Here is a 26577-nt window from a genome sequence, read left to right as displayed (position 1 = left end):
CAATTGCGAACCTCAGGTATCTCCTGTGCCTGGGATGGATCGGCACATGGAAATAAGCGTCCTGGAGGTCTAGAGATACCAACCAGTCCTGAAGCTGGAGGGCCTGAAGGATCTGAGAGAGAGTCACCATCTTGAACTTGTCCTTTCGGAGGAATTTGTTCAATTCCCGTAAGTCTAAGATGGGTCTCAGTCCTCCGTCCTTCTTCGGTATTATGAAGTAGGGGGAGTACCAACCCTTGTTCCTTTCCGCTACAGGTACCAGTTCTATGGCACCTTTCTCTAGCAGGTCTAAAACCTCCTGCAAGAGGAGCGGATCTGGAAGCTTCAAAGGGTTGTTCCCCGGTGGATGACTCTGAGGGATATGTAGGAAGGGCAGGCAGTAACCTTGGGCCACTGTCTCCAGAGCCCAAGCATCTGACGTAATAGCCTGCCATTCCGTCAGATGGTGAGTTAACCTGCCCCCTACTGGTGTTCTGTGAGGGGAGACCTCAGAGTGGTTTTGAAGCGGCTGATGCAGTTGCCGAAGGTAAAGTGGCTCCTGCTCCTGCGGGTGCGGCTTTCTTTCCCCTACCCCGTCCACCACGGGTAAATCTTCCTTGGCCTCTTTGAGCCGGTCGTCCCCTGCCCCTTCCATATGAGGAATAGTAACGAAAGGACCGTCCTCTCCACGATGATCCCGAAGGACGAAAGGTATTCTGACGGATAGCAGCTCCCAATGACTTGGCTGCTGCCTTGGACGTTTGCAGTTTCTCCAAACTGTCATCCGCCTTCTTTCCAAAGAGGGTAGAACCGTCAAAGGGCATATTCAAAAGCCTGGTCTGCACGTCAGAGGCAAAACCAGACTTCCTCAACCACGCATGCCTGCGGATTGTGGTACTTGCCGCCATGGCCCTGCTGATACTGTCAGCAGAATCTAGGCCAGTTTGTAGGGTCTCGCACATCGCATCTTTACCATCCCTGATGATGTTTAAAAATGCGTCCCTTTCCTCTCCTTCTTGGAGGCAGTCAGCCGCTGATGAAGCGCACTCCCAAAGGGTGTGGCTGAACCTAGCGAGCGTACAGGTCGCGTTAATAGACTTTAACGCCATGCTACAGGCAGAAAAAACCTTCTTAGCCATGGCATCATACTTTTTGTCATCCCTATCCTGCGGAGCAGTGGGGTATGCAGATGTGCTGCCTGATGAGGTTGCAGCCTGTACAACCAAGCTCTCAGGAGTAGGGTGTTTTGACAAATATTCAGGGTCAGAACTAGCCACCCTGTATTTTGTTGACAGTTTTTTATTTACTGCCGGGATAATTTCTGGCGTTTCCCAGTTTGTCAAAATCCTTCTCTGTAGAGCAGAGTGAAATGGAACCACAGGATCCTCCTGTGGGCCCTTGTCCAGTATGTCAGTGAGGTCATCCTGCTGAAAGGCAGGAGAAGGTGCAGACCAACCCATAAATTCTATGATTCTAGACATCAGAGCTCTATATGGAGTCTCCGCATGTTCTCCTGGGTCTGGTTTGATAAATTCTGCTTCAGGAGAAGTGTCCAAGCCACTAGCTTCCTGAAGTGCATCCTGAAGATTTTTTAATCTTCCTTCCTCAGAGGCGAAAGTCTCTGGCTCTAGTGATGTGGTCCTCTGTAAATCAATATCTTGGTCTGAATCCTCCCTTTCCTCAAAAATCGAGGTTAAAGGGGGATACATTGGTTTTTGGAATGGTATAAACCCCATTTCCAATGCAGAAGGAGCCATCATCACAGGCCTTGAAAACGTCGATGTCGTCGACACCGACGTGAAAGTACTCGAAGGCGCCGTGAAAAGCGTCGAGAAATGTGTACTAGGCCTCGAAGAACTCGAAAGGATCGGAGTCCTGCTCGAGAACGACGTCGACGTTCTCGGCGTCGAGTCGGAGGTCTTTTGTCTAACCGTTGGCTGTGGAGTAGCCGTGGTTCTTTCCTTCACCGGCGTCGATATCGGCGTCGACGTCGGCGTCGACTCGATCGACTGATGCGCCGATGAATCCTTCGACAACGGCGTCGATGGCGCCGACCTCTGTTTCGAAGGAGTTTTCGACGATGGCGTCGATGATGCTTTATCTCCCGATGGCTCGAGGCGCTTTCGGGTTGACTTTTCCGCCGGGTACTGCGACTCGCGGCGTTTAGATTTTTTGGGTTTTTTACCCGGGGTATCACCCTCAGCTGTCTTCGAGGGGGACGAGGCCGCTTTCTCGAAGACGCTTAGCATCTTTTTCCTGAATTCCTCCCACTCAGCTTGCGAGCTGCGTTTTGTGGGGCAATGAACTCTCTCAGGAGAACTCGACGAAGATGACGAAGGGGATCTCCTACGTCTCTTCTTCGAGTGTCTCGATGTCGACGAGTGGTGGGAGCCACTTCGTGATCTAGATCGAGAGTGTTTTTTATGGTGAGGAGACGAACGTCTCGACTCTACCGAAGAAGCTTTCGAGGAAGTTAAAGTTGACCTACCTCTCTCGAGCTTCCCCCTACGCTCCTTCAAGGCTTTCGCCGTCATGGAAAGGCATTCCTCACACTCCGAACTCTGGTGCGTGATTCCCAGACACCACAAACAGACCCTGTGAGGGTCCGTCAACGACATTTTCTTCCCGCAGTCTCGGCACTTTTTGAAACCGGACCGAGGGGTCGTCGGGTCGGAGGAGGATGCCATCGATATCGAGGTAAATAGTAGTTATTATATACGTTATCTTGACGAGAACTGAGCAACGGTGTTCCGAGGCACAACGAAGCGCGGAAAAACGGAACTGAGCAACGGACGCTGCGCGCGGCCTTTATAGGCAGGATGACGTCGACGTCGGCACGGAGGCCGTCGAGGGTCATCGACTCGGCGATCATCGACGCGCAGCGCCCTCTGGCGAAAAAATTTTCCGAGGCCAGCAAAGCTGAAGGATTTCTATCTAAGATAAGGAATACGTCGGAGGACACAATCCCTTCGAAGTTTGGCTTCTCGCTACCCCTCTGTCCCTGCTGGGATATGAACATCTTCTGAGGCCTTGCTTTACCTGCGCAACTGTGCCCTTCCAATATAGTGGGGGTAGCAACTGAACCCTCTACACCTCGAAGGAAAATGATGGAGATGGGTTAGGCTGCTGGACCGCAAACCCCATTGAATCTGCTGTAAACCCTGATTCCTTGATTTTCTCAAAGCATTCGTCAGCCTTGGACCCGAAAAGGTGTTCTAAGTCAAAGCCAATGGGCCTCATTACGAGTATGGCATTAGCCGTGCCTGTAGTACAGGCACAGCTGCCGCCGGTATTGATTTCTATCCTGTGTCCAGAAAAGGGCAATAACTGGTTCATTCAAACCTTGGCGGACTCAGTAATTGCCCTTTTCTGGACGACAGAAAAAATTAATCCCCATTCCCATTTGAGCCTCATAGGGCTCAATGGGAATGGGGAGGGTGGTAGGAAGGGTACTGTTATTAACGGTACCGTTGCTACCATCAGGTTCTACTCGCGGGTGCCGGTACGACCACCCGGTAAAACCTGGTGGCTGCAAGGGCACCCGTGAGCAGAACTCCTAGTATGGTGGTACGGTAACAACGGTGCCGGTAGTGATACTGGCGCCGTTGTTGCCTTACCGCCATACTCGTAATATGGCCCAATGTTTAGCAGCTTTGACTGAACCTCCAGCGAAAAAAACTGATCCTCAAAGATAAGGGGCCCTGTGATGGACTGTTACGGTTCCTAAGGCTCTTCCGACGCAATCCGCTGTGCCCAGGCCAGCATGAAGAGCCTATCAAGCTACTTCCTGGCCATAATTGACTGTGTCTAGGAATCTGTCTCTGACCTCGGGTGGGATGAAAAATTTGAAAGAAGGTTTCCTGATTTAGATGGAAATCGGAAACCACCTTTGGTTAAAAAAAAAGAGTACTGTACGAAGGGCTACTTTATCTTTGTGAAAAATCAAATAAGGTCTCTTTGATGACTGAGCCTGGATCTCTCTAATTCTCCTAGCTGATGTAATGGCTACCAGAAAAGCTATCTTCCATGTCAAAAGCTCATATTCACAGAATGCCATTGGCTCAAAAGGTTTGTGCATTAGAGCTGAAAGGACTATAGTAAGATCCCACTGAGGTGGTGGTTTGTGAAAAAAGGTGGATACAAACAAAGGATGCCCTAAAAGTGCCTCCAAATGGCCTTCTTTGACTGAGAAAAAGATTTTTGATCTTGATTCAAATATGCACCAATAGCAGACAAATCATTTTTGCAAGTATCAACTTTAACTGCTGGAGATAACAAATAGGTCATGAAAGACATAACATAACCAACTGATGCTTTTAGAGGGTTCAGACTGCAGCCAATGGCAGAAAAGCAACAATTCACTCCAATATTGCTTTCTTGTTGAAGCTTTCTTGGAAACGGTCATATTCTTTAGATTTTGTTCTGATAATTGAAGATGGGTGAAGGTCAGTTTCTCAGGAACCAAGCCTTCAAGTTCAGCAATTGAGGGAACAGGGGTGAAGCACCAGACCCTTCTTTTGAGCCAGGAGATATTCTGAGATAGTGTGGTATCTTGGTTGTGTGTTCATTTGGAACAGAGGGAGATGTGTAGTATTTATTGTATCTATCTGTACTGAGTGCACACAGTGCAGGTATTGGAATGGAGTGATGTCATCTAGAATGCTAAGGGGCATGAGTGTTCCAAGAGCTACAGATGAGAACACAGGATGGGAGAACCTGAAAATCTTGTAGAATTGTTAGATCTAACTTGGATGCCCCTGCTAGTTCCAGCAGATCTGGAAACCAAATCTGGCATGGCCAGAACAAGGCTACAAGAATCAATGCCAGATTCAGAGACAACTTGAACTTCAATAAAGTCTTGTGCATCAAGGGAAGTGGAGGTAAAGCATAAAGTGTTTTGTTCGACCAATCCAGCAGTAGGGCGTCTCCCAAGGAATGACGACCCAGGCCCTCCCTCAAAGCAAACTGAGGACAAAGAGCATTGTACTGTGTGGCAAAGAGGTCCACCGGTGGAAGACCCTACTTTTGAAATATCATCTTCATGACTGACATTTTCAGTTGCCACTTGTGTGGAGTGGATTCTAGCCTGCTGACCTTGTCAGCTAAGATGTTCTTCTTTCCCTCCAAATGGGACACAAACAGGAAATTGTGGTTCTCTATGGCCCAGTACCATACTTTCTCTGCGAGGATGCACTGCAGAAGAGAACGAGTTCCCCCTATTTGTTGACATAAAACATTGCTGTGGTATTGTCTGTAAGTACTTTGACCATCTTACCCTAAAGGGAGGGAACAAAGGATTTTAGAGCATACAATTCCAAGACATTTATGTGATATGTCTTTTCTTGGACTGACCAAAGACCATGAGCCGTCAGATCCTGACAGTGTGCTCCCCACCCTTACTCTGATGAGTCTGTTAGCACCATTTGGGGATGAGGGGCTCGAAAAAGAAATCTGATCAGCAGGTTCTTTGGATCATTCGAAGATATCACAGAATCCTGAATGTAAGTCGGGATTGAAATGTACATATCCTGAGACTCCAACAGCTGGTTCCAGTTCCTGGAAAGACACCACTGAGTGGTCTTCATTCGAAGCCTTGCATAGGGGACAAGGTTGATGCAAGAAGCCATCAGCCCCAAAAGCCTTTTGAATCACCATACCGAAAGAACTTGATGTCCCTTGAACACTGAGAACACCTGCTGAATGCTGACACTCTTTCCGATGGTGGGAATGCCTTTTCTATAGTAATATCCAGTACTGCTCCAAGAAACCGAATCCTTTGAGAAGGAATGGGTTTTGACTTTGCAATGTTTACTGAGAAGCCTGAATTGTAAAGCATGTCGTATGACAGTTGCATCTTCTATGATAATTCTTCCGGAGATAGTGCTTTCAAAAGACAATCATCCAGGTACGGATATAGATGCACCATCTTCAACCGAAAGTGAGCTGCCACAGCCCCCAGGACTTCGGTGAAGACCCTGGGGACTGAATTGAGTCCGGACGGGAGGCAAGTGTACTGGTAATATGATTTCTCCATGGTGAACCTCAGAAACGGAAGGTGCTTTATTCCAAACAGATCCACAGTACTAAACATAATCTTATTCTGTGTAATTTCACAACTAAACCTGTAGGCCAGGGCAGTTGCTGCGTCCTTGGAGTTACTTATTTAAGGAACGGTGGCATTTTCATTTTGGGCATTACTTCCTCTGCTGTACACGGTTGCTTTTTTCTGGCCCAGTAGCTAAGATCGGCACGATATTTCAGGCCTTTCACCAAGGCCGCTGAACACGACCGGACCACCCTTCAACCCCTCTATTATTTGCGCTAACGACTGAACCCCTTGTGACGATTATGAGGCAAAAGCATTGACACAGGTATCTGCATGACAGGTAATCATCCCTTCTCCCCAAGTGGGAGCCTCCCCCTGAGAGGCTAGGGAGGTGATCCCGCTCTGCAAGACTCTCACTAGGGGTCGAGGCAAGTGGGACCTCACCGGGGGAGACTCCCTCTTTGGGGATAAGGACTCCCATTCCTGTGCGGAACTCCCTAAACCACCTACCATAGCTGTATACAGGGGACTGTCTACTATAAAGAGTACTGTGACATCTTTAGGTTTGGCTGAAGGCAATGTAAAAAGAAATCCATATGGGAAAAGAAAGGAAGATGTCTCTTTAACGAGAGATGAATATTCAAATGGGACAAGTCACAGAAAAGGGAGAGGAAGAGTGCTATGCACAGGGGAAGCCTTCTGACAATATCACGCCTTGTGGAGAAGGAGCAGAGGCAGGTCGCAAAGCCTGCAACTTTCAACGAGACACGGGGAGGCCAGTGCGAGACACCAGTGTGTACAGCCTCGAGGAAAGCGTTACGAGGAGGAAGAAAGGAACGATGTACCTGGTGGTGGCATGACAATGCTTGCAGAGTGGTGGGCAGGACGCCCGACCAACGATGTCGAAACTACTGTGGTGAGAAGCATGTAGCTTCCGATCGCCAGTACCCGTGTGCAGGACAAACCTGACGAGGAACCGAGAATGGGAAACCAACAAGTGAGAAGAGAGAGAAAGCGTATCCGAGCGAGAGCAGAGGCCTGCAACCTTCCCCTGCATAACGAGAGGTACTGGGACCCAGGAAGAGCTGGAGGCCGCCGGGAAATCATTATCTGATGGATGAAACTCAATCACAGTCCTATGGACCAGAGAGTAAATATAAGACTGTGTAATTGAAACTGTAAAAACCTGAGAAAGCAAATAAAGAACCTGGTTGGGGAAGACGGGTATCATGTACAGAGAGAAATGCATCACAGTCCTGAGGACGAGAAAACATTGAAGAAACTGGTTAACAAGAAATGTGAAAACATATAGAAGAGAGATTTAACCAACCTAGGTGGGGGGCAAGCAGAGACTGGGAATAAAAACTCTGGGAGAAAGAGAAAACACCCAATGTCTTCCTCAAGTAACTAGAAAAACTACAAGAGAAGATAACAGAAATTATAAAAGGAGATAAGAGAAGACCAGGGGAAGAAAAGACATTCTTGTGGCCTCTTCATTTAGTTGTATATAGTGGTAGGGTCAGGTACAGTTAGTTTGGACGGAGGCCATTTTTGCTTTGTAGTTCCTGACATCTGATACGAACGTTGAGCTCTTTTAGATAGGGACAAACATACCGTATTCCTATAATTTGATTAAAGATAATCTAGAATGTCCTCAATGTGTCCGACTGCTTCTTCCAACCCACCACAGACATATAGATTAAGTAAACATGCTTAGAATATGCAATAGGCACACAATATGTACACACAATACGCTTCATCATACTTTAAATGCACACAAGGAATGTTCACAAGTTTGAAAACTGCACACACAGACACCTGCTTAGAAAACACACAGGAGACAAGCAAACAATACGCACATAATGTGCATGCACTCAGACAACACACAAATGCATTGCACTTAGAAAGAATGTAAGCAAGGATCATATCCAGGATTTATGTATTATGCAGATTTTTATAGGTTACTAACATTTATCCACTGTGTATATGTATATGTGGGGGTGAATTCTCCAGAAAGGAATGACAGGCACAATGACCAGGTTATTTTAAAAAAGGGCCGGCCTTAGAGGGTTAGCTTCACACCTGTGCAACCCGGCCTCTGAAGGAGAGCAAGGCAGAGATGGGCTTGGAGAACCAGGTGAGACTGAAAGCCAATGGAAGGGAGAGAATGAGGACAAAAAGGGACAGTAGGACGGGAAAGTGTGGTTGTTCAAGTGAACTCAAATGGCGACGAGGAAGCAAACCAAGAGATCAGGTGTTGGAAAGGAGGTGGAGCGGAGCATGAAGGCGAATAGCAGAGAGAGTGTTCATGGTAAGGTATTGATTGGTGAGAGAAAGTGGTACCTAGGTGTGAGAGTGCATGTGTGGTGGAAAAGCTGAGTGACACTTAGTGAGAGAAAAGCGGAGTAAGTGAGATTGAGCAAGCAAGATGACTGGGAAAGTGAAAGGAGGGTGAGTGTGAGAGGAGTGCAGATAAGGGGGAGTAGTGGAAAAGAGTAAGGAGTATTAGGAGGGGCAAGCAGTAGAAAGTTGTTTAAATTACTTACCTCTCAGTAATGCTCTTTCTGATGGATGTTCCTGCCATGGATTCCTCATCTATGATATCCATATTCCAGCGCAGCTGTTCTCCGGAAACCTTTCCGCCGCCAGGGGGCATCGCGCAGCTCCGCGTTGGGTCCGTCGAATGTCTCAACGTGCCCCTCACCGGTATGATGGCGGGTGCCAGTATAAATAGCAGTGCCACGCCCCATAACCTCAGTTCCACCATTTCCCCTACCACTCTGACACTGAGGGTTTGTAGAACCAATGGTGTACAAGCTTCCAGCAAGTGGGCCAGGTAGGGAGGGCGATGAGGAATCCATGGCTGGAAGATCCATTGGAAAGAACATTACAGAGAAGTAAGTCATTTTTTCTTTTAATGGATTTCTTTCTGCCACGGATTGCTCATCTATGATAGACCCCTAAACAAGTGCGTGATCTGGAGGAGGGAGGAAAGCAAGGACACCACCTAAACCAGAAAACTCTAAAATGGGCATCCTGGGCCGCAAGGGAATCCAAGCAGTAATGCTTAGTGAACATGTGCAGAGACGCCCACTTTGCCACCTGGCAAATGTCCAGGACAGGGACCGCCCTCTGTAGGGCAGAGGTAGCAGCCACTCATCTGGTAGAATGAGTTCTGCGACCCTCAGGTACATACTTCCCAGACAGATCGTAGCATTCTGAAATGCAGAGAATGATCCACCTGTAAGGATCTGTTTGGTCACAGCCCTGCCAGCAGGAGCACCAGCGTAACCAAGACATAGCTGGTCATCCTTCCTAGCTTCTCTAGTACAAGAGATGTGGAACGTAAGGGCCTGTATCAGGTCTAGTCGGTGAAATTGTTCCTCTGCCTTAGAAGAGTGAGGCAGAGAGAAGAACACAGGAAGATGGATATTCTGAGAGTGATGGACATTTGAGACCACCTTCGGCAGAAAGGAGAGTCTCACTCTCCTAATCACCTTCTCTTTGGAAATAACCAAATAGGGAGATAGAACAGACAAAGCCTGGAGCTCACTCACCCGTCTTGCTGAAGTGATGGCAACCAGGAAAATTACCTTAAGGTTGAGCAACCTAATATAACAGGAATGAAGGGGCCCAAACAGAGCACCCATAAGAAATGTTAAAACGTAATTCAAATCCCACGCGGGAACCACAAACTGGCAGGGAGGAAACTTGCAACACAAACCCTGCAAGAACTGAATAACAATGGAGATTGTGAAAAACGAGCCCTGTTCTGGGGACCTCTTGGACATATAAATAACCATGAGGTAACCCTTCACAGTGCTCATATGCAGGCCCGCTTGGGTCAAGGAAAGCAAAAAATCCAACAAAGGGGACAAAAGACAGGATAAAGGATCCAGATCCCTCTCCCGGCACCAAATCAAAAATGTATGCCACCTGCAGGCATAAATGGATTGCGTAGCGGTTAGTCTGGGCTGAAAGGAGCACATACCACCCCTTGTATTTTAACCTCTCAATAACCAAGCATGAAGGCTCAGGCTGCTAAGGTTCGGATTGAAGACCCGCCCCTCTGACACAGAGAGCAAGTCGACTCTTCTCGGAAGGCACCTAACGGGCAGATGGACATGTCCAGCAACTCTGGATACCCCATGGTCTACAGACCGAGTCTGGGGCGATCAGTGTGTTTCCCATAGTTTCCTGACATAGTTTCCTGAGGACCAGCAGGATGACAGGGATTGGCGGGAATGCATAAAGTAGGTTGAAACTCCACTCAACCGTCAATGCATCCCCCAAAGATCCCTGGCTAGGAAATTCCCTAGAACAGAACAATTTGCACTTCCTGTTGACACTGCAAGCAGAGAGGTCCACTTGAGGAGTCCCCAAAAGAGAGAAGGTCTCCTCCAGAACTTCCTAACAGAGTTCTCACTCATGGGAGGCCGAGGTCTGTCTGCTCAATGCGTCTGGAGTAACGTTCTCCCTTCCGCCAGATGAGCGGCATCAGAGAGACGCTGTTCTCCACAGCATAGAACCACAGTCTCATTGCTTCTGTGCACAGAGGCAAGGACCCCACTGCACCTTGTTTGATGAGGTAGTGCATGGCTACTGTGTTGTGTGTCAGGATAAGTTCAGTCTTGCAATTTACAGAGGGAAGAAAAGTGACCAGGGCCAGCCTGATCGCCCTCAGTTCCAGCAAACTGATGTGTTCCTGAGACTCTGCGGGAGACTAAGGTCTGCACACCATAAGATTTGACAAGTGAGCATCCCAACCTGTCAGAGATGCAATTGTGACCACCGTCACCTGGGGCCAAATCTGCCGAAAACAACACGCCTTTCAGCAAGTTGTCTCACCCTGCACACCATGCTAAATCCTGAACCACCCAACTCGAGACCTCCAGAAGGTCCGACATGTGGCCCTGAAATTGCACCAATTAGCAATGGAGAAGCCATTGAAGCGATCTCCTGGCCAGCTTTGCCTCCGTCACCACTAGGATGCAGGAGGCTATGAGGCCCAGAAGGCACAGGAAGGCAGAGCCATGACTTGAGCTTGAGATTGAAGGACATTGACCATCCGGAAAATGTTTGTCACTCGATCCTCAGGAGGGAACGCCCTGCCCAGGTCAGTGTCCAAGACTACTCCGATGAATCAGAGAGACTGGGAGCGGCCGAACCTAAGACTTTTTTAAGCTCAGGGAAAGGCCCAAACTGTGCAAAAGTGTGCATGTATGGAGGAAATGTTCGAAATTAGCTCCGGTTACCGAGCTCAGACAAGCCAGTCGTCCAGGTAAGGAAAGACATGAAAGCTCTCCTACCTGAGTCGAGCGGCTACCACTGCCATCAGTTTAGTGAAAACCCTGCGTGCTGACGAAAGACTGAACGTCAGGAACCTCAATTGGTAATGTTGCTGACCCACCACGCATCTCAGGTACTTCCTGTTTCTCAAATGAATTCACATGTGGAAGTAGGCGTCCTGAAGCTCTAGAGAAACCAACCAGTCCTGTAGATGGAGGGCTTGCAGAATCTGTGCTAGAGTAATCATCTTGAACGTGTCCTTGTGAAGGAACAATTTCAGCAGTCGTAGATCCAGAATGGGGTGCAAGCCTCTGTCCTTCTTTGGCACCAGAAAATAGGAGGCGTACCACCCCCCTCCCTTGTTCTGAACACAGAACAAGTTTGATAGTGTTCTTTGCTGACGGACCTCATCCAGAAAGATGTGGTCCAGAGAGAAAGGGGTGGCCAGTGGACTACGGTCTGGTGGGCTTCGAAAAAAAGGAAGGCAGTACCCCTGATTGAGGACCTGTAAGGCCCAAGCATTGGACGTGGTCTCCGACCACTCCCTTCTGAACAAGGATAGCCTTCCCCCCACCAGTGACAGGTGCTTGAGTTCGTCACTGAGGTTTGGTGCCCTGGGGAGTCGAGTGGACAGCAGCTGCTGCAACACCTCCTCGATGTGTACCTCTCCCTCTGGGGAAGCGTCTAATTTGGCCCCTTCCCAGGGCAGGTTGTCCAGGGCACCTCTGGGCAAATGCAGGATAGGGGTGAAAACCCATGCGCAATTATGAGGATTGCGTGGTGGACTCCTGGACGTCTAGTCCCAAGGACTTGGCAGTCGCCTTAGACTTTCTGGAGGGCTTTGTCAGCCTTTGCTCCAAATAAGTTCTGTCTGTCAAAGGGCATATCTAGTAGCCTCGACTGGACATCGACCGCAAATCTAGATGTCCTTAGACATGAATGGTGCCTGACCACTGTGCTAGTGCCCATGGACCTGCCCATGCAGTCTGCCGCGTCTAGGTCAGATTGCAGCATATGGCCTGCTGCTTCCTTGTAGTGTGAGACCAGGGACAGAAATCCATCCCTCATCTCACCCTTTGGGATGTGCTCTGCCGCACCAGCTACAGCCGACCATAGGCCAAAGGAGAACTTCGCCATCGCACAAGAGGCAATCACGGCTCACAGTACAAGACTGCCTGACGCAAACACCTTCTTGCCCCATGTGTCCGGCCTTTTGCTTTGCCTGTCTCGTGGAAGGGACAGAAAAGTAGAGGTCTCCAGGTTTGCTTTCTTTTTAAATACACCATTATGTTCTGACTATAATGGAAGAAAAGAGTTGCAAATAGACTGTGCAAGTTAACTTTACAAGTAGCTGCAGAGAGCAACGCATAGTTGCGTCATTTCTATAGCAACCTGCATGCGATCAATAACTTCCCTACTAGTGCGAAAACAGGCGCAGACGCGTGTTGAGTTACCGTGTGTGTACTCACGTACGGTGCCCCCGGAGCATCCGCGTCGGGATTGTTCTGTGATTAGCATGGATCGCATTTATACTAACCGTTTTATTTACATTAACCAATTTACCCACACTTAGCCTCTGGTCAAGCAGATGCCCACACCAACATGGCGACTATTGATGCAGTGCGCATGCGCGCCGCCGCCATGGCAACCTAATAACACAATGCAGATTCGAGCCGCGCATCTGACCGATGGGCGTCTAGAGGACTGCGTTCTTCTGATAAGATCAGGTACCTATTAACAGCAACTAAGGCACGTTCTCTTGCCACGCGATATGTCCGAACATTAAGAACATACAGCACGTTTTGATAGATTTACCCGCGAGCGGCGTCTTCATGCTTACCTGCATACTCTTGTCCCCGCTCATGTGAGTGTGATTAGATCCAGCTCTAATTTTTCTTACATACAAGATTATGCCATCTGTTTGGTCTTTTGCAAGCAGACTGTTTCTATCTATATTATTTTTGATCTTTTCAATCATTGAACTTCAAATTGAGCACCACATCTCTATTCTTAAACCCTGCAGTTCGTATCTCTTGTGACTGACCACCCAACGGTCTACCCACACCCGGGGCGAAGAATTTGCCTTTGGACAGGGTGAGTGGTGTTAACAGTATTCTACTGACTTTTGAGAGTCCAGAATCTTATGTACCTATGAGCTGTCACGAATCGCTCCCTTCACTACCGTTCCCACCACTTGGGGGCATGATTTGGGGTTTATTCCCTACTGGACTTTTCCTCCAAACCTTATGCTTTAGTGTTGTGATGAATTGGGAACGCTAAAACCCTATTTTCCAAGCTACTTCCCTTCCGGATCCATTGCAGGTTTTTGGCAGCCAGCATGCTTCTTTAATTAAATGACTATGCTTCCCAGAATGACTGGCCCACTGCTTCATCTCCACCCTTGAAGGACAAGGTTGGGTGGAGGATAGGCAACACCTGTGGCTGCAGGTGCAGCAGGCAGCACACATGAGGCGTTTGCTCGTTAAGCAGCTTTAAAAGCCTCAGTTTGCTTCAGTCCAGCGCTGGTCATTGATGCAGTGTTCCTGTTTGTGACTGGTCCCTTGTTCCTAGTTCTTAGCTTTGTGCCTAGTTCCAAGTTTCTATTCCTTGTTACTTAACCCTGGATTTCGTATTTATGTGCTTAATTGATTTCTGCTTTCTAGATTCCCTTTCTGTATTCCTCTGTTTACAGGCAGCTTTGCTCAGTGCTTTCCCTTTTGGTGCAGCCCAGTTTGCCTGTGTTCTATTTTTCTTTGACTTTGTCCTTTGCTGCTGTAAACCTTGATGCTTCAGTCTTTCCTCTTTATAGATTTAGCTTCCTGCCTTTTTCCTTAGATGGGTGGGGGAAGTTTGCCTTTGTAATTTCGTTTTCCCTGCTCTTGCTCCTTAACTTTCTGTTGGAATCCATTTCATGTTTTCCCTTGCACTACTGCATGTATTTCCCATTGATTATTAGGTGTGGTGTGCTGTTGTAGCTAGCTCCTGTGTGAATACCTATGCTTTCCTCACTATTCTATAATCACTATTCCTACTTGCCCCTTGTCTTTAGTCTTATGTATTTAGTTATCCTCCCATTGCTGTTATAGCCTGTCTGGGTCCCTGTTCGATCAACAGGGTTCGTGGGCTTGCTGACATTCAAGTGGTATTTCTCGTCCTCGTGAGTACTGTTTTTTAGTTCTCTTATTCAATATCATCAAGAGTGTTAGCTCACAGATCCTGCCGTTGCTTGCCCTGTACGTGGGCTTAGCGCTGTCAGTACCTGTAACAGCCATTGGGGGTAAGGAGCTTGCAGACTTTCCTTGCAGTCATAAGGAGTTTCTAAGTGCTTACCCCACATTCCTTTTCATATATTTTTATTGTTGTCACACTCTACTTGCACTCCTGGGTTTTAGTATACATTAGTCTTGGTTCCTGTGTGCACGTTGTTTGATTCAAAGCTATTCACTGTGTTATTTTGTGCACATTTCCCTTACCATATTCACTGCCTTTGTCCTTACCTGACATGAGCTGAGAGTTGTCATTTTTGCTTTCAATGCAGGTTGAGGTGATTCTCCTATTGCTTCGACTATAAGGTTAGTGGCCTAGATTAATACTTACCATCCTTAAACACTAGTAAACTTCTTAGAGCTAATTAGTTTATGTTTATCCCTTTAGGAAAATCCCCAATTACTTCATGAAACCTTACACATCCTGCCCTGAAGATGGATTCATCGAAATCCGAAACGCGTTCGCACCTTTGAACATTTAGGAGTGTTTAGGACGAAAGATTGAGCAGAAGGAATTTTACTGCTCATGCCTACGTACACATATACTATGTTGCTGAACTGTAAAATGGTTGTTTTGTTTAATACTTAAATTCAACTGAATATGGTTTTTGTGAGCAAATCTACAGCTCGGAATTTGACACTGTATCCAATTGTATTTTGGAATGTTGGACTTATACCAATCTATATTGTACATGTTTATGGTCTATTTATATTTGTTCATTTTGCTACATAAAAAATATATGCTGTCTACCTATATCTCATACGGTCTTGGTGGCTCTTGATTATGCTAGATCAGGGGGACTTTTTTCCTGTTTTCTGCACGGATGTGCCTCATCTAATGAACAAAAGAGATTTACATTTTATATAATTAAGAGTATTATATGCACCAGTGTGGATTGGGGCTTCCATCATTTTGGAGACCCCTCTTCATAGCGGGTCATAAATATATCTGGGACTGTGTCCCATTTGGAATGCAGCATAGGGCTATCGGTTGGCAACACCCGGTGTTTGTTCTGTGACTACTCTCGCAGAGCCCACAGTGCCGATCGGCACCCAAGACGTCGAAGAAGACATTGCAGCTGGCACCACAGGTGGAAGCTGCCCACGCTGAGCGATCTCGCTCTCTGCTTGGACCAGGCCTGAGCCCATCTGCGTGGTCTCCTGAGGGTACCCTGCTGGTTGCGGAAGATGCGGTGGGACTGCTCAGCGCCATAGCCGCAGCCAGCACCGCCCCAGCCTGCGCCAGAGGTGCCAGGGCAGGAGCTGCTGGTGCATGGGCCAAGATGCTAAGCATCTTCAGGGGGCATTTTCCCATTCCTTCTTCATGATGGATTGGGTCGGAAAGGGTACCTGCGCCGAACACTCCGGAGAACCCTTAGAGCGGTGCCTCTTTTTCTTCGAGGAGGAAAAAGAGTACTGGTGAGAAGTCTCGCTTGGAGAGCGCAGTCTTACAGTGTCTCTTCTTCTCCATCTCCATATCCACCTGTGGAGTCGCTCGATCTTCGGAACAACAATCCGTGCCCTGCGCCCGAGACCGCTAAAACTTCTAATTGCGGACAAAGGTGAATCATTTTGCTCCCTGCTTCCGAAGGGACATTAGTTCTTCGACTGACACAACCCGTAGTCCTAGGTGTCGTGGTCTTCGACCAGACAGTACAAGCAAATATGCGGATCAGAGACATACATCTGCCTACTGCAGTCTGTGCATGGCTTGAAACCGGACGCCTTCAATTGAGATGGCATGGCAAATCACTAGAAAAGAAAAGCTTGACGAGCATGTTCCTGATAGGCGAGAAAAGTCTGTGGGGAAAAGGAACTGAGGTAATGGGGCACGGCGCTGCTACTTATACTGACCCTGACGTAATGTCCAACGTGGGGCGCGTAGCGGTATCCCACGGACCTGACACAGAGCCACAAGGCACCCTCTGGAGGTTGCAAGGTTTCTGGAAAACAGCTATGCTGGGATATAGATATCATAGATTGGGAATATGTAGCAGGAAGCAATCCATTAGAAGTAGGAGTGGAGAGTAGTAGTGGTAGGAGGAGGATGGGAGTAGTAGAGAGCGGTCGGAGTGAAGAGTAGTATAGGGGAGTAGTGGGTGGGAGAAGGAGTTTAGGTGAGACAGAATAACCTTGGAGGGACATATGAGAGAGGGAGAGAAAAGAGAGTGGAAAGAAGAGAAGCAAGGAAGAAAAAGGAAGGAACATCAGGGAGAGGAATACTAGGTTGTGAGAGAGATAAGAATACGTGAGATCTGGGCAGTTGGAAGGCACCAATTTCCTGTTTAAAGACCATTACAGTTTGTGTGGGACCCCAGGCTAGGATCCACCTAGAAGACCCTGCAGGGAGTCAGATAGATAAGGCTGTTGCCTTTAGATTCTCAACACTAGCCAGTCAGACTTTACATAGTAGGAGTTACTAATCTCTAGTGACCATCTTGGGGATTGGGAAATCTGAGCTAGGGTGGAGGAAACCCACGGTAAGATGTGAGAGATAGGCAGCCCTTAGGCCGATTACTTTAAATCAATAATAAAAACCCTTGAACCTTTTCTGAGGGTTGTATATTCTTGAGGCCTGCGATGACAATGTGCAGTGTTTCCGAATATGTGTTAGTGAGTGAAAAGATAAATGTGATAACCTTAGGCATCTAGCCAATACGTAGATATTACATACAAAAACATTCTGGAGGACTATCTTTAAGAAACACATCTAATAGATTTTCTATTTCAAACTTTATTAATATTAATTCTGAGAGTTGAAACATATGCAGTTTCAATTGGTACAACTTAATCATGCGCCAATTTCACATGTACCACATTAATCCTGGGCAGTCACATACCATTTCCTGATCAGTCAGGTAGCTACAATTTAAACACTTTTTAAAAAATGTACAGAATGCAGTTTCATAAGTTTCTTTACATGTGTGCCAATTAAAACAGGCCATGCTTTACGATCACATTGACTTGAAGCAAAGATGATCTTACTTTGGGATGATACTCCTGTTCCAGCCTGGAGTCTGATCCCGTTACTGGCTTGTACTTGTTCATCTTCATTTTCATTTCTCGTGATCTTTCCTCTGCATCTAAAGCACCTAGATATAAATAGTACAAAACAAAATCATCAATTAAATGTTTCCAATACATTTCAGAACATTTATCAACACAATCCTCAATTATTTAATTGGGGAATTTATTTTTGTATGTGAAAATGTCAACAAAACAACAGCTAGTAAGTGATTATGAACTAGGAATTACCGAGTCTGAAAATAAGATTTTACATAGCAGATCATAATACTTTAATCCTAACATGTGCAGAAATACAATTAAACGCTCATGTTAGCTTGCACTCAGGCAGGAAATTCCCAAAACTAAACAAATGACTCCAGTATACATATTTACTAAGTAATTTACAAAAAATGGTGTCAAGTTAAAGGAATTATATTTTACTGTACAGTTCCCACAATTCCCATTTGAGTAAAATACTAGTATAAAAGAAATTCCTACCGCAAAAAAAGAACAGTGGGGGTACATTATAGGGAGTGTTAGGTGGGATATGGGGTCTGGTTGATAAAGAAAATACAAATCATTTAAAGACAAACTGAATAATTCAGTATTCATGTTTTCATCAGATAAATACAAAGGAGGGAATTGTCGTAAGAACAATGCAAGAACGTACACAGAATGAGCAATATGGTAAATGTCAACTGAGTTTCTTCTATGAGGAAAGGTAAGAACCAAAATTATTTTTGTTTTGGCAAACGTTTGGGTTGCTTGTTACAGAAGAGAGGGAAGGGGGGCTATAAACTGGGAATATCTGGTTGGCCTAGCAACTGGCAATGACACGGCAGGAAAATGCCACGTCACTAAAGTTTATTTTTCCAAACTCCTCCGCCGTACTACCCAATGAGGATGTTCCCAAAGAATATGTGTTCCAATCAGCATTTTTGTAAGAAGCAAGTCAGGTGCTGGGCTTTCTGATTTGTAAGGATTCGATATTGGACTATGTGGGCTATTTCGCAAACAAATGACCTAATAAACCCCAATTTGGTGCATGAAATTACAGGTGTGTGCTGATCTCTGGGCTACTTTCAACAACAGATGTTTTTGTCTTCCCGAGGCTGCCTCTCTACATACACCCACCCACCCACACCCCTCTCTCTAGCCCCAATCCCACTCTCACCAACCCCACTCACCCACACCCACTCTCTTTACATGCACCCAAACACTGCACCCCCATTACGTGTGATGGCTGGGCTTTTGTTGTGCTATTTTGGGCTACTTTTGACTAGACCTCCCAAGGCTGCTTTGTTTTTCATGTTTTCTGCCCGCAACCAACTACCACCACCCACTCCATCCCCACTCTTTCTACCCCACCTACCCACTCTAATGCCACCCAGTCTCTCTACACCCACCGACTTGCCCACACTCTCTGCTTTCACCCACCACCCCCTCACCCTACCACCCACTCTCTCTCCAACCCACCAGTCCCCCAACACTCCACCCTACCCTCACTCTCTCTACCCCAACCACCCACCCTACCCCAACTCTCTCTACCCTCCCCATTACCCACTCTCTCTATACCCCACTCATGCTACCCCACCCACACTCCTACCCTACTCTCTCTATCCGTGCCCACCATCGTACCCCTCTTTGTACCCCCACTCTCTCTACCCCACCCACCCATCACTCTGTACCCCCACTATCCAATCCACATTACCCTCACTCTCTCTGCCAATCCTCACTCTTGCTGCTCCCACACTCTCTCTATGAGCCCGCACTCTCTCTGCCCACACGCACCCGCCCCACCCCCACTTGCTCTCCTCCCATCTACCCACCCTATTCCCACTCGCTCTAACCCCACCCATTCTCTCTACCCCCACTCAACCACCACCACTCACTTACCCACACATATTCACCCCACCCTCCCAACCCCCAAAACGTGCTCCACCCACACTCTCTCTATTCCCATTCACCTGCCCTACCACCTCTGTGTGCTCCCACCCACCCTATCTCTCTATCACACCCACCAGCTCTCTCTACCCCCTCGTTCTTTCTCTCACACTCTCGCTTCATTTCTTATCCTCTTATGCTCATATTTCCTCTTGCTCATCATTGATGCCACCCTTTTTCCTCAATGGCTTTCTCCCTTTCTCTATTCCTTTTCTTGCACATCTGCACCCCTTATGGCATCCGCCATTGAAACTGTGCACTCTCCTCCTTGCACCCTGGGCCAATAAATACAAAATACAAAGAACAGCAGTAAACGCCACCACTATTCGCTTTGCCAATGCTTGTTTCTTAGTGGCTGGGTTTCTAGTCAGGAGACTGTGGGTTGCATTAGTGCTGAAATCAAAGACTGGATTTCCAAATGCTCATATTTGGGGGATATCAGTACTGCACTTTTTAAGCATGCTACTTAAAATAAGAATGACATTTTCTAGTGTGTGATTTGTTCAACTGGAAGAGCTGAGAAGCCCAAATATGGTGGAAGAGGATAACTTTCTGATGATACAGGCTCCCCTTGTACAGCTAGTGTAAAGGCTATGTCGGGCTCAGCCCATTGTACTTGATTGCTGGTCTAACAAAGGGCACAATAATCAACAACACGATTTGGACATAAATCCTCTCATTCAGGATCAGCAGTGCAAGGATCTGAATGGGAAATCAGAGTGGAAAAAGGAGAAGTATGGTCATGATAAGAGTTTGTCTTTATCAATGGCAGGCAGCAGCATTCCAATATAATCTCATATAAATGGCAAATCATCTCATCTCAGTTGTAGAGTAGTTGGTTTCGATCCATGGGCGTACTTTATTTTATGTACTCCACTGATGTGGTGGCAATGGCTTAAAGGGAAAGAAAACGGCATTATATCTTAAGAATGGGGGAACAGGACATTTGCATGCTGTGAGTGGTCACTCGATCACTGTTCTCAGAGCTTAGAGTAAATGTTGTTTGAGTGAACGTTTATTGAGTCACCAAGGACCTTTGCTCATTTAAGCTGCAGAACATTTCTTGCTCTCCCTCATTAAAACTTATCACGTTACACACAATTATCCAGAAGCTAAGTCAATTGTGTAATCACTTGCAGATATTTGTTCATCTAGAAGAACACTTCTGACATTTATTATGCATCTGTTTTTCGAATGATTTGCTTTGATAAGCAGCATTTGCACATGCGTGGCCATCCTTTACTTCTGGTACACACATGGGCAGCTGTTTTACTTTTACATGATTAAAAAACACATCCAAATTATGCTGAAAGATCTTGTTAGCTATTCTAACATATCACTGATATTTTCCAATTCCTCCCAGAAGGGAAATCAAAAAATAAATTCAACTAAAACAACTACTTTTAAAGGTTTGGTAAAGTTCCTATCAATGACACGGGTTCCAAAATACATTCTTTTAAATTAAACATTTCTTATTTACACACACATCAACCTGTCCTCAAGTCGTATGGTTTTGTAGAATTCAAATTCAGGATTTCAATCAAGTATGTACCCATCTAATCAAACACAAATTATTACACAGCTGGTATGCAGCATTACGACACACACTTAATCTATGTATACTCATCGTCAAAATACCAAATAAATGTGATGGTTTGGACATTTGGACTGATGTTTGCCATAATCGAGATTTTCGTCTCATTTAAAAAAAATAAATCAATCTGTGCTATTGATACAAACCAGTAGCATGAAACGGTCATTTGAAATGCACATTTGAGATTTGGGGGTCATAGGAGGTGTAAGGTTTGGGTGTCGGGGGAGACCTGCAGCACACACAAAGGCTGCTACCATGAAGGTCTTTGACAAAAAAGGAAACCAATTGCTGAACGATGGTGCATACTGTCCGGTAAAAGGTAGAAACAATGATGTAACATTATTCATTCGTTAAATATTCATGCATCTATGAATGTGTGGTGGGGTGGGGCGGCGTCTGCACCCATATGCCAAGAACAAATGCCCCAAAATGAGCAAAGCATCTGAAAAACCTCCAAAAGCATTTCGGCCAGAAAGAAAAGGAAGAGGGCTAGGTGGTGTGTACATGGGGAGAATCAAAGTGGAGGCACAGAGAGCACAAGGACGGACGCTTTCACAAAGGACAAGAGACGCTGCAATTACGACATCAGGGAAAACATTCAGCCAGTGACAGCGCCTATGGCAAGGAACACCATAGAGTGGGGTAGAATGCCAGCAAGGTGGCTCGGCTCGGGCCTGTGTGAGGCGCTCAGACACAAGAGTCAATACTTGCAGGGATGATTCGGGAACTATCCTTACATTGGCTAAGGATAACCACTGTTAATAAAGGGTATCCAGGATCAGGTGCCATATACACATTTGACAGCATTATCATATTCCAAGGATGGCACCATTTAATTTAATTGGGTTTTATAAGGCGCCTAATAGCATACCTGAGTTTGGTTTGTAAGCGCAGAACAGGAATTCGCAACTCTATTGCTCTGCATGGTCTTGCTTCCAAGACCAGAGTGTTGCCCCTGTGCTATAAAAACACAAGCCCACTTTCCCAAGGACATCATAACAGAAAAGCAGGGACACTGTAAAAGCACCTCCTGGGTGGGATTGTGGCTAGTTGAAGGGGGTCTGAGAGTTCAGCGAACGCAAGCCCAAAAGATATTTTCGAAAATAGAATAAGCAAAGGTACACATGAGTGCAGAGTGACAATAGCCAGAAGATTATTCCTGCACCTACTCACACAGGCCCGCCCTGGCACATAACTGTAAATTCAGGCAGGCGCCTTCATAGGAACTGGACTCTATCCAGTCCGACGCTACACTGAAGTAATGTGTCGTGTAAAACTCGTTGGAGAGCTGCATGCCCTGCCCAGCTACTTGTCATCACGCTTCACTGTTGAAGGGAGAGCACTCATGTGAGTGCAATTCTCTCCGTGCCTACACATCCGATGCAGTCAAGGGGCTCCACCATATTTTTCGAGAAAGCATCAAAATCTGTACAGTCAATGTCAAAGGTTAGTGTGCAGCAGCAGATGCCACTGTGTTATAGGGACATCATTTTTGGACAGTGTGTTGCTGTAATATTGACTGCTTTGACTAATGTAGCTTTGACTATAATCAACGCAAAGATGCTCCTCTAATTCCCTAATGAAACAGCCAATAATCAGTCAGCGTTTGATCTAATTAGAACCTGCAAACAACATAAATCGAATAAATCATATTGAAAAGCGTCAAAAGCAAAAATCCCAGTTGTGGTGTGAGCCCCACCTCGGCCACTAGATAATTACATTTTTTGTAAATTCAAAAAAAATCTTAATTTCAATGACGAAAAGCAAACTAACGTGAAATACCTTTAGCTAAACAGAAGACAGAACATGACATGAATATATATAATGTATATAATGTATATATACATATATATATATAGAGAGAGAGAGAGAGAGAGAGAGAGAGATAGAGAGAGAGAGAGAGAGAGAGAGAGAGAGAGAGAGAGATATTACACGGCCATGGTAGTGGCCGTGTATTTATGGTTACATTGCTAATCCCATAGGAAGAGCACTTTTTGGGCGGCTAATAACTTTGCTCTCCCTGGACGAATCCTCACCAAATTTTGCAAGAAAAGTATATGGTGCACTCTGAATATTCTTGCAAAGTTTAGTGAGGTTTGGGGGGGAAATGTTACAGGGCGGGTCCCAAAATTTCTTTTTTTCCCATAGACTGAATGGGGGAAAAACTTTGCGCACGCCTACAGCCCAAACCGGTGGACAGATTTTCATCAAATTTGCGGCGGGATCAGCGGCTTGGTACCGAAAGCGTGCTTTTGGAAATTTGGTAAAAATCCGTCCAGTATTTTTTTTTAAAACGATCAAAAGGTAGGTCTAAAACAATTAGTGATATCTATGTCCGCTCCGCGGACACACTTCCCTGTTCGCTCCGCGGGCAAGATATCGATTGGCAAATCGGTCGTGTCATGTCTGTGGACATGTGACGTGTTCAGTGATTGGATGGTGAAGAGCGTCAGATTGTTCCGATGCGCCTGCCCTCTTGGATCTGTGTTTTGGTGTCCGCAGACATTGTCGCAAAAACATATTAAAAAACACAACATTGCACTTGTTAAACTTATCAAATACTGTGTGGGGAGGTGAGGGTTGATGAGGATGGGATGGGATATTGCAGCAAGAAGCAAAAAACGGGTGTTTTTTTGTCACGAAAGTCATACGGTACATTTGGAGGTGTTCCGCAATATAATGTGCGTAAAGTACAAGCGAAGGACTAATGTGTCTGTGTTAAAATGTATTTAAAATAATAATGGAGTCAGACTGCCGCTCCCTAGAGTCTGGCATCTGAGGCAGCCACCTGCAGTGTCTGATGCAAAGAGCGGCCCTGTACGTGTATGAGAATAACAGTTCTCATGGCGTCGGTGAGGAAAGTTTTTGCAAAGTGAGAATGTACTTAGATTCTGAGTGAACGTCACCAGCTTTGAATTTTTGGATGCGAACTAAGGAAGCCCATGCATGGGACACACAGTATAAGGTTCAATTGTTTTTTTGACCTTGAGAGAAAGGGACCATTCCGTAAGGAATGCAATGAGAGGAGGTTTGTAATAATGAACATTTGATAAGGTTATGCATTCCAAAAGTGGGTAAGGAACATGTAAATTCAGTTTATGAAGAGTCATTGGTGCGAACGCAGTGAGCGTTACAGTCTGAATTACGCCAAGAGAATGGAAATGGTGAATATAATGTAAGTTTGATTTCCGACGATTGTATACCGGAACGAGCATTAACTTACTGTTATCTGAACATTATTTTTGGGTTACATTCTATTCGTCTGTTCTGTGTGGCTTATTGCAATGAAACTCAAGTACAATCTTTTGTGTGTAGTTGTATTTTTTACGTGGTTATGGGGAGTGCAGCATCAAGGTGCATTTAGACCATCACTAGGTTCACCCAGGTTCAGCGCTAATATTTCATTAAAATGTCATGTATGACCATATCGAATTGTGTATCAGTTTCCACGTTGTTTTCTCTTTTTTGAGATTGTTTGATGTGTGTGCTTATCGTTAGTTTAAACTCTATGCCGAATTAAAAAGTCAATAGATACATTGTAATAAAGTTTGGGTATTGAGACACATTTTCTGTTATGTTTTCGAAACAGATACATTGTGCCTTTCTGCAATTGTCATAGATTCCAGATGCCAACTGAGGGGTTCTTTAATCGCCAGCTGCACATAGTTGTCAACGCCTGGATCACAGAGACTGTTTTTTGGGACGATCGCCCAGGTCCCATGTGCCCGTACGTTGTACTAGCTATTAGGAGTAACATAACATCCTTTATGGTGGTCTAGGCCCAAGTTGATGCAGAAGCCCTGGAATTCACTGTGCAACCCAAGCGGCTCTTTTATCGAAAACGAACACCTTGTGTACGCAAAAAGAACAATGTGTGCCTCACGATAAACATTTTGGATCACGAGCGAAGAAACAAATATACAATTTGATTGAATATGGCAATAGTCGGATGTTCTCGGAGCGTTTATTGTGAAATAAAAGTACTTTACAAATTGTACAGTGTTATTGATTTCTTTTAAAGTATGGTTTAATATTCCGAATTGTGACGTGCTGTGTTGTTAGTCGATGTGTGTTGATTTTCGGGTTCTGTGTCATGTGACGTAGGTGATTATGGGTGCGTTTGGCTACGCTGAAGAGGAACGTCACGGAGAAAGGAGTAGAATATCACTAGGGTTGGTGATGTGAGGGTCAGGGGCGGGGCACATGATTTAGTGACGTCAGGGCAGTTTACCTTAGGCAGATGCAGCAATGGACAAGAATAGCACAAGATGGACGCGCTCTGCCGCCGTATGTTTTTAAAAGAAGAAAAGTGAGGTAAGGTGAATTGGAAATGTTTGCGATAGATCAACATATGTATAAAAATACATGGCCGAACCCTCGACACAATATTTTCTGAGCATTGCACTTGTGAAACGTATGAAATAATGTCTGGGGAGGTGAAGGGTGATGATGATGGGTGGGATATTTCTGACGAGTTTACAAAGTTTGGTGTGATTTTGTGCAGAGCTTATATGACGATTGTAAGTGCATTCATTTGACAGTTTTGAAAAAATAAAACGTGGGTGGATTTCCAGCAAACTTGCGTAAGGCGCATTGGCAAGGATCTAAAAGCATGGTTTTGCAAATGTGGCAGTGTTTTCTTATTTGACAAAAAAATAGCGGTATAGCTTTAGTGACTGAGGGGTAGCCTGTGGCCATGGGCAGTGGCCAGATTGTCCGGGTCATGTCATAAGGTCATGATCCGGACAATCTGGCTACTAGCCATGATCAGAAGGGACAAAACAGTGGCCATGTCCACCTGGGACTGGCTTTATGATAAAGTTATTCGAAATTAGGATAGATTTGGAAGGAAAGAAAAATGTGCTTGTGGTTATTTGGTCATAGGGTTCTCTTTTTGCCTTCTGCATGCTGCCAGGAAAGCAAAGAGGGGCCCTGTGTGTAACCCTCACCTTCCCTTTCCATGGTGGCCGTCTTGGAAAAGGATTTTTCTTCCTAAACCGGGACGCCACAGGCAGCCTGGTGTAGGACGAAAAATCCTCTTTTTTAGTACCACAGGTTCCCGCTTTGGGAACCTAGACTGCTAATGGCCTTCATCCCCCATTTTAGGGGCTGGAATGGGGGGATAATGGTCCAGAGACCTTGTTATCCACCCTTGCGTTGCTTGGGCTGATAACTTGGTCTGCTGTGCCGGTATCCAACGTTCCTGTCCCTGGAATGGAGGATGAACGCCCCAATATTTCCATTAGTATAACACAAAATGCAAATGTAAATGTTGGAAAATCTTATTTAGTCTATGTACTTTACCGAGAAATATAAAGTAAATGGAGTCTATGCAGTTTTTTTTCAGTTCTATTTTTTAACTGTGAAAGGTGGTTCCTAAAGGAACATTTATTTTGTTTTTGGATGGATTTATTTTTGGCAGGAGAGCTTAGAACGAAAGGTGGGGAGGCAAA

General features: G+C 45.8%; 1 protein-coding gene across 13 annotated transcripts in view; it reads right to left on the bottom strand.

Moving 5' to 3' along the window:
- The window catches only part of RIMS2 (regulating synaptic membrane exocytosis 2), a 2919733-nt gene that overhangs the window by 321055 nt on the left and 2572101 nt on the right, over positions 1–26577 (bottom strand). For all 13 annotated transcript variants that reach the window (XM_069621474.1, XM_069621475.1, XM_069621476.1 and 10 more), the window contains one exon: positions 17566–17672. In XM_069621474.1, coding sequence (XP_069477575.1) covers positions 17566–17672 — 107 coding nt within the window. The remainder of the gene's footprint in view (positions 1–17565; positions 17673–26577) is intronic.

The sequence above is a fragment of the Ambystoma mexicanum genome, chromosome 5q (assembly GCF_040938575.1).
Source record: "Ambystoma mexicanum isolate Mex_15411 chromosome 5q, UKY_AmexF1_1, whole genome shotgun sequence".
Taxonomy (NCBI): Eukaryota; Metazoa; Chordata; class Amphibia; order Caudata; family Ambystomatidae; genus Ambystoma; species Ambystoma mexicanum.
The sequence above is the reverse complement of the archived record's forward strand: the minus strand, read 5'-3'. Positions and strand labels throughout refer to the sequence as shown.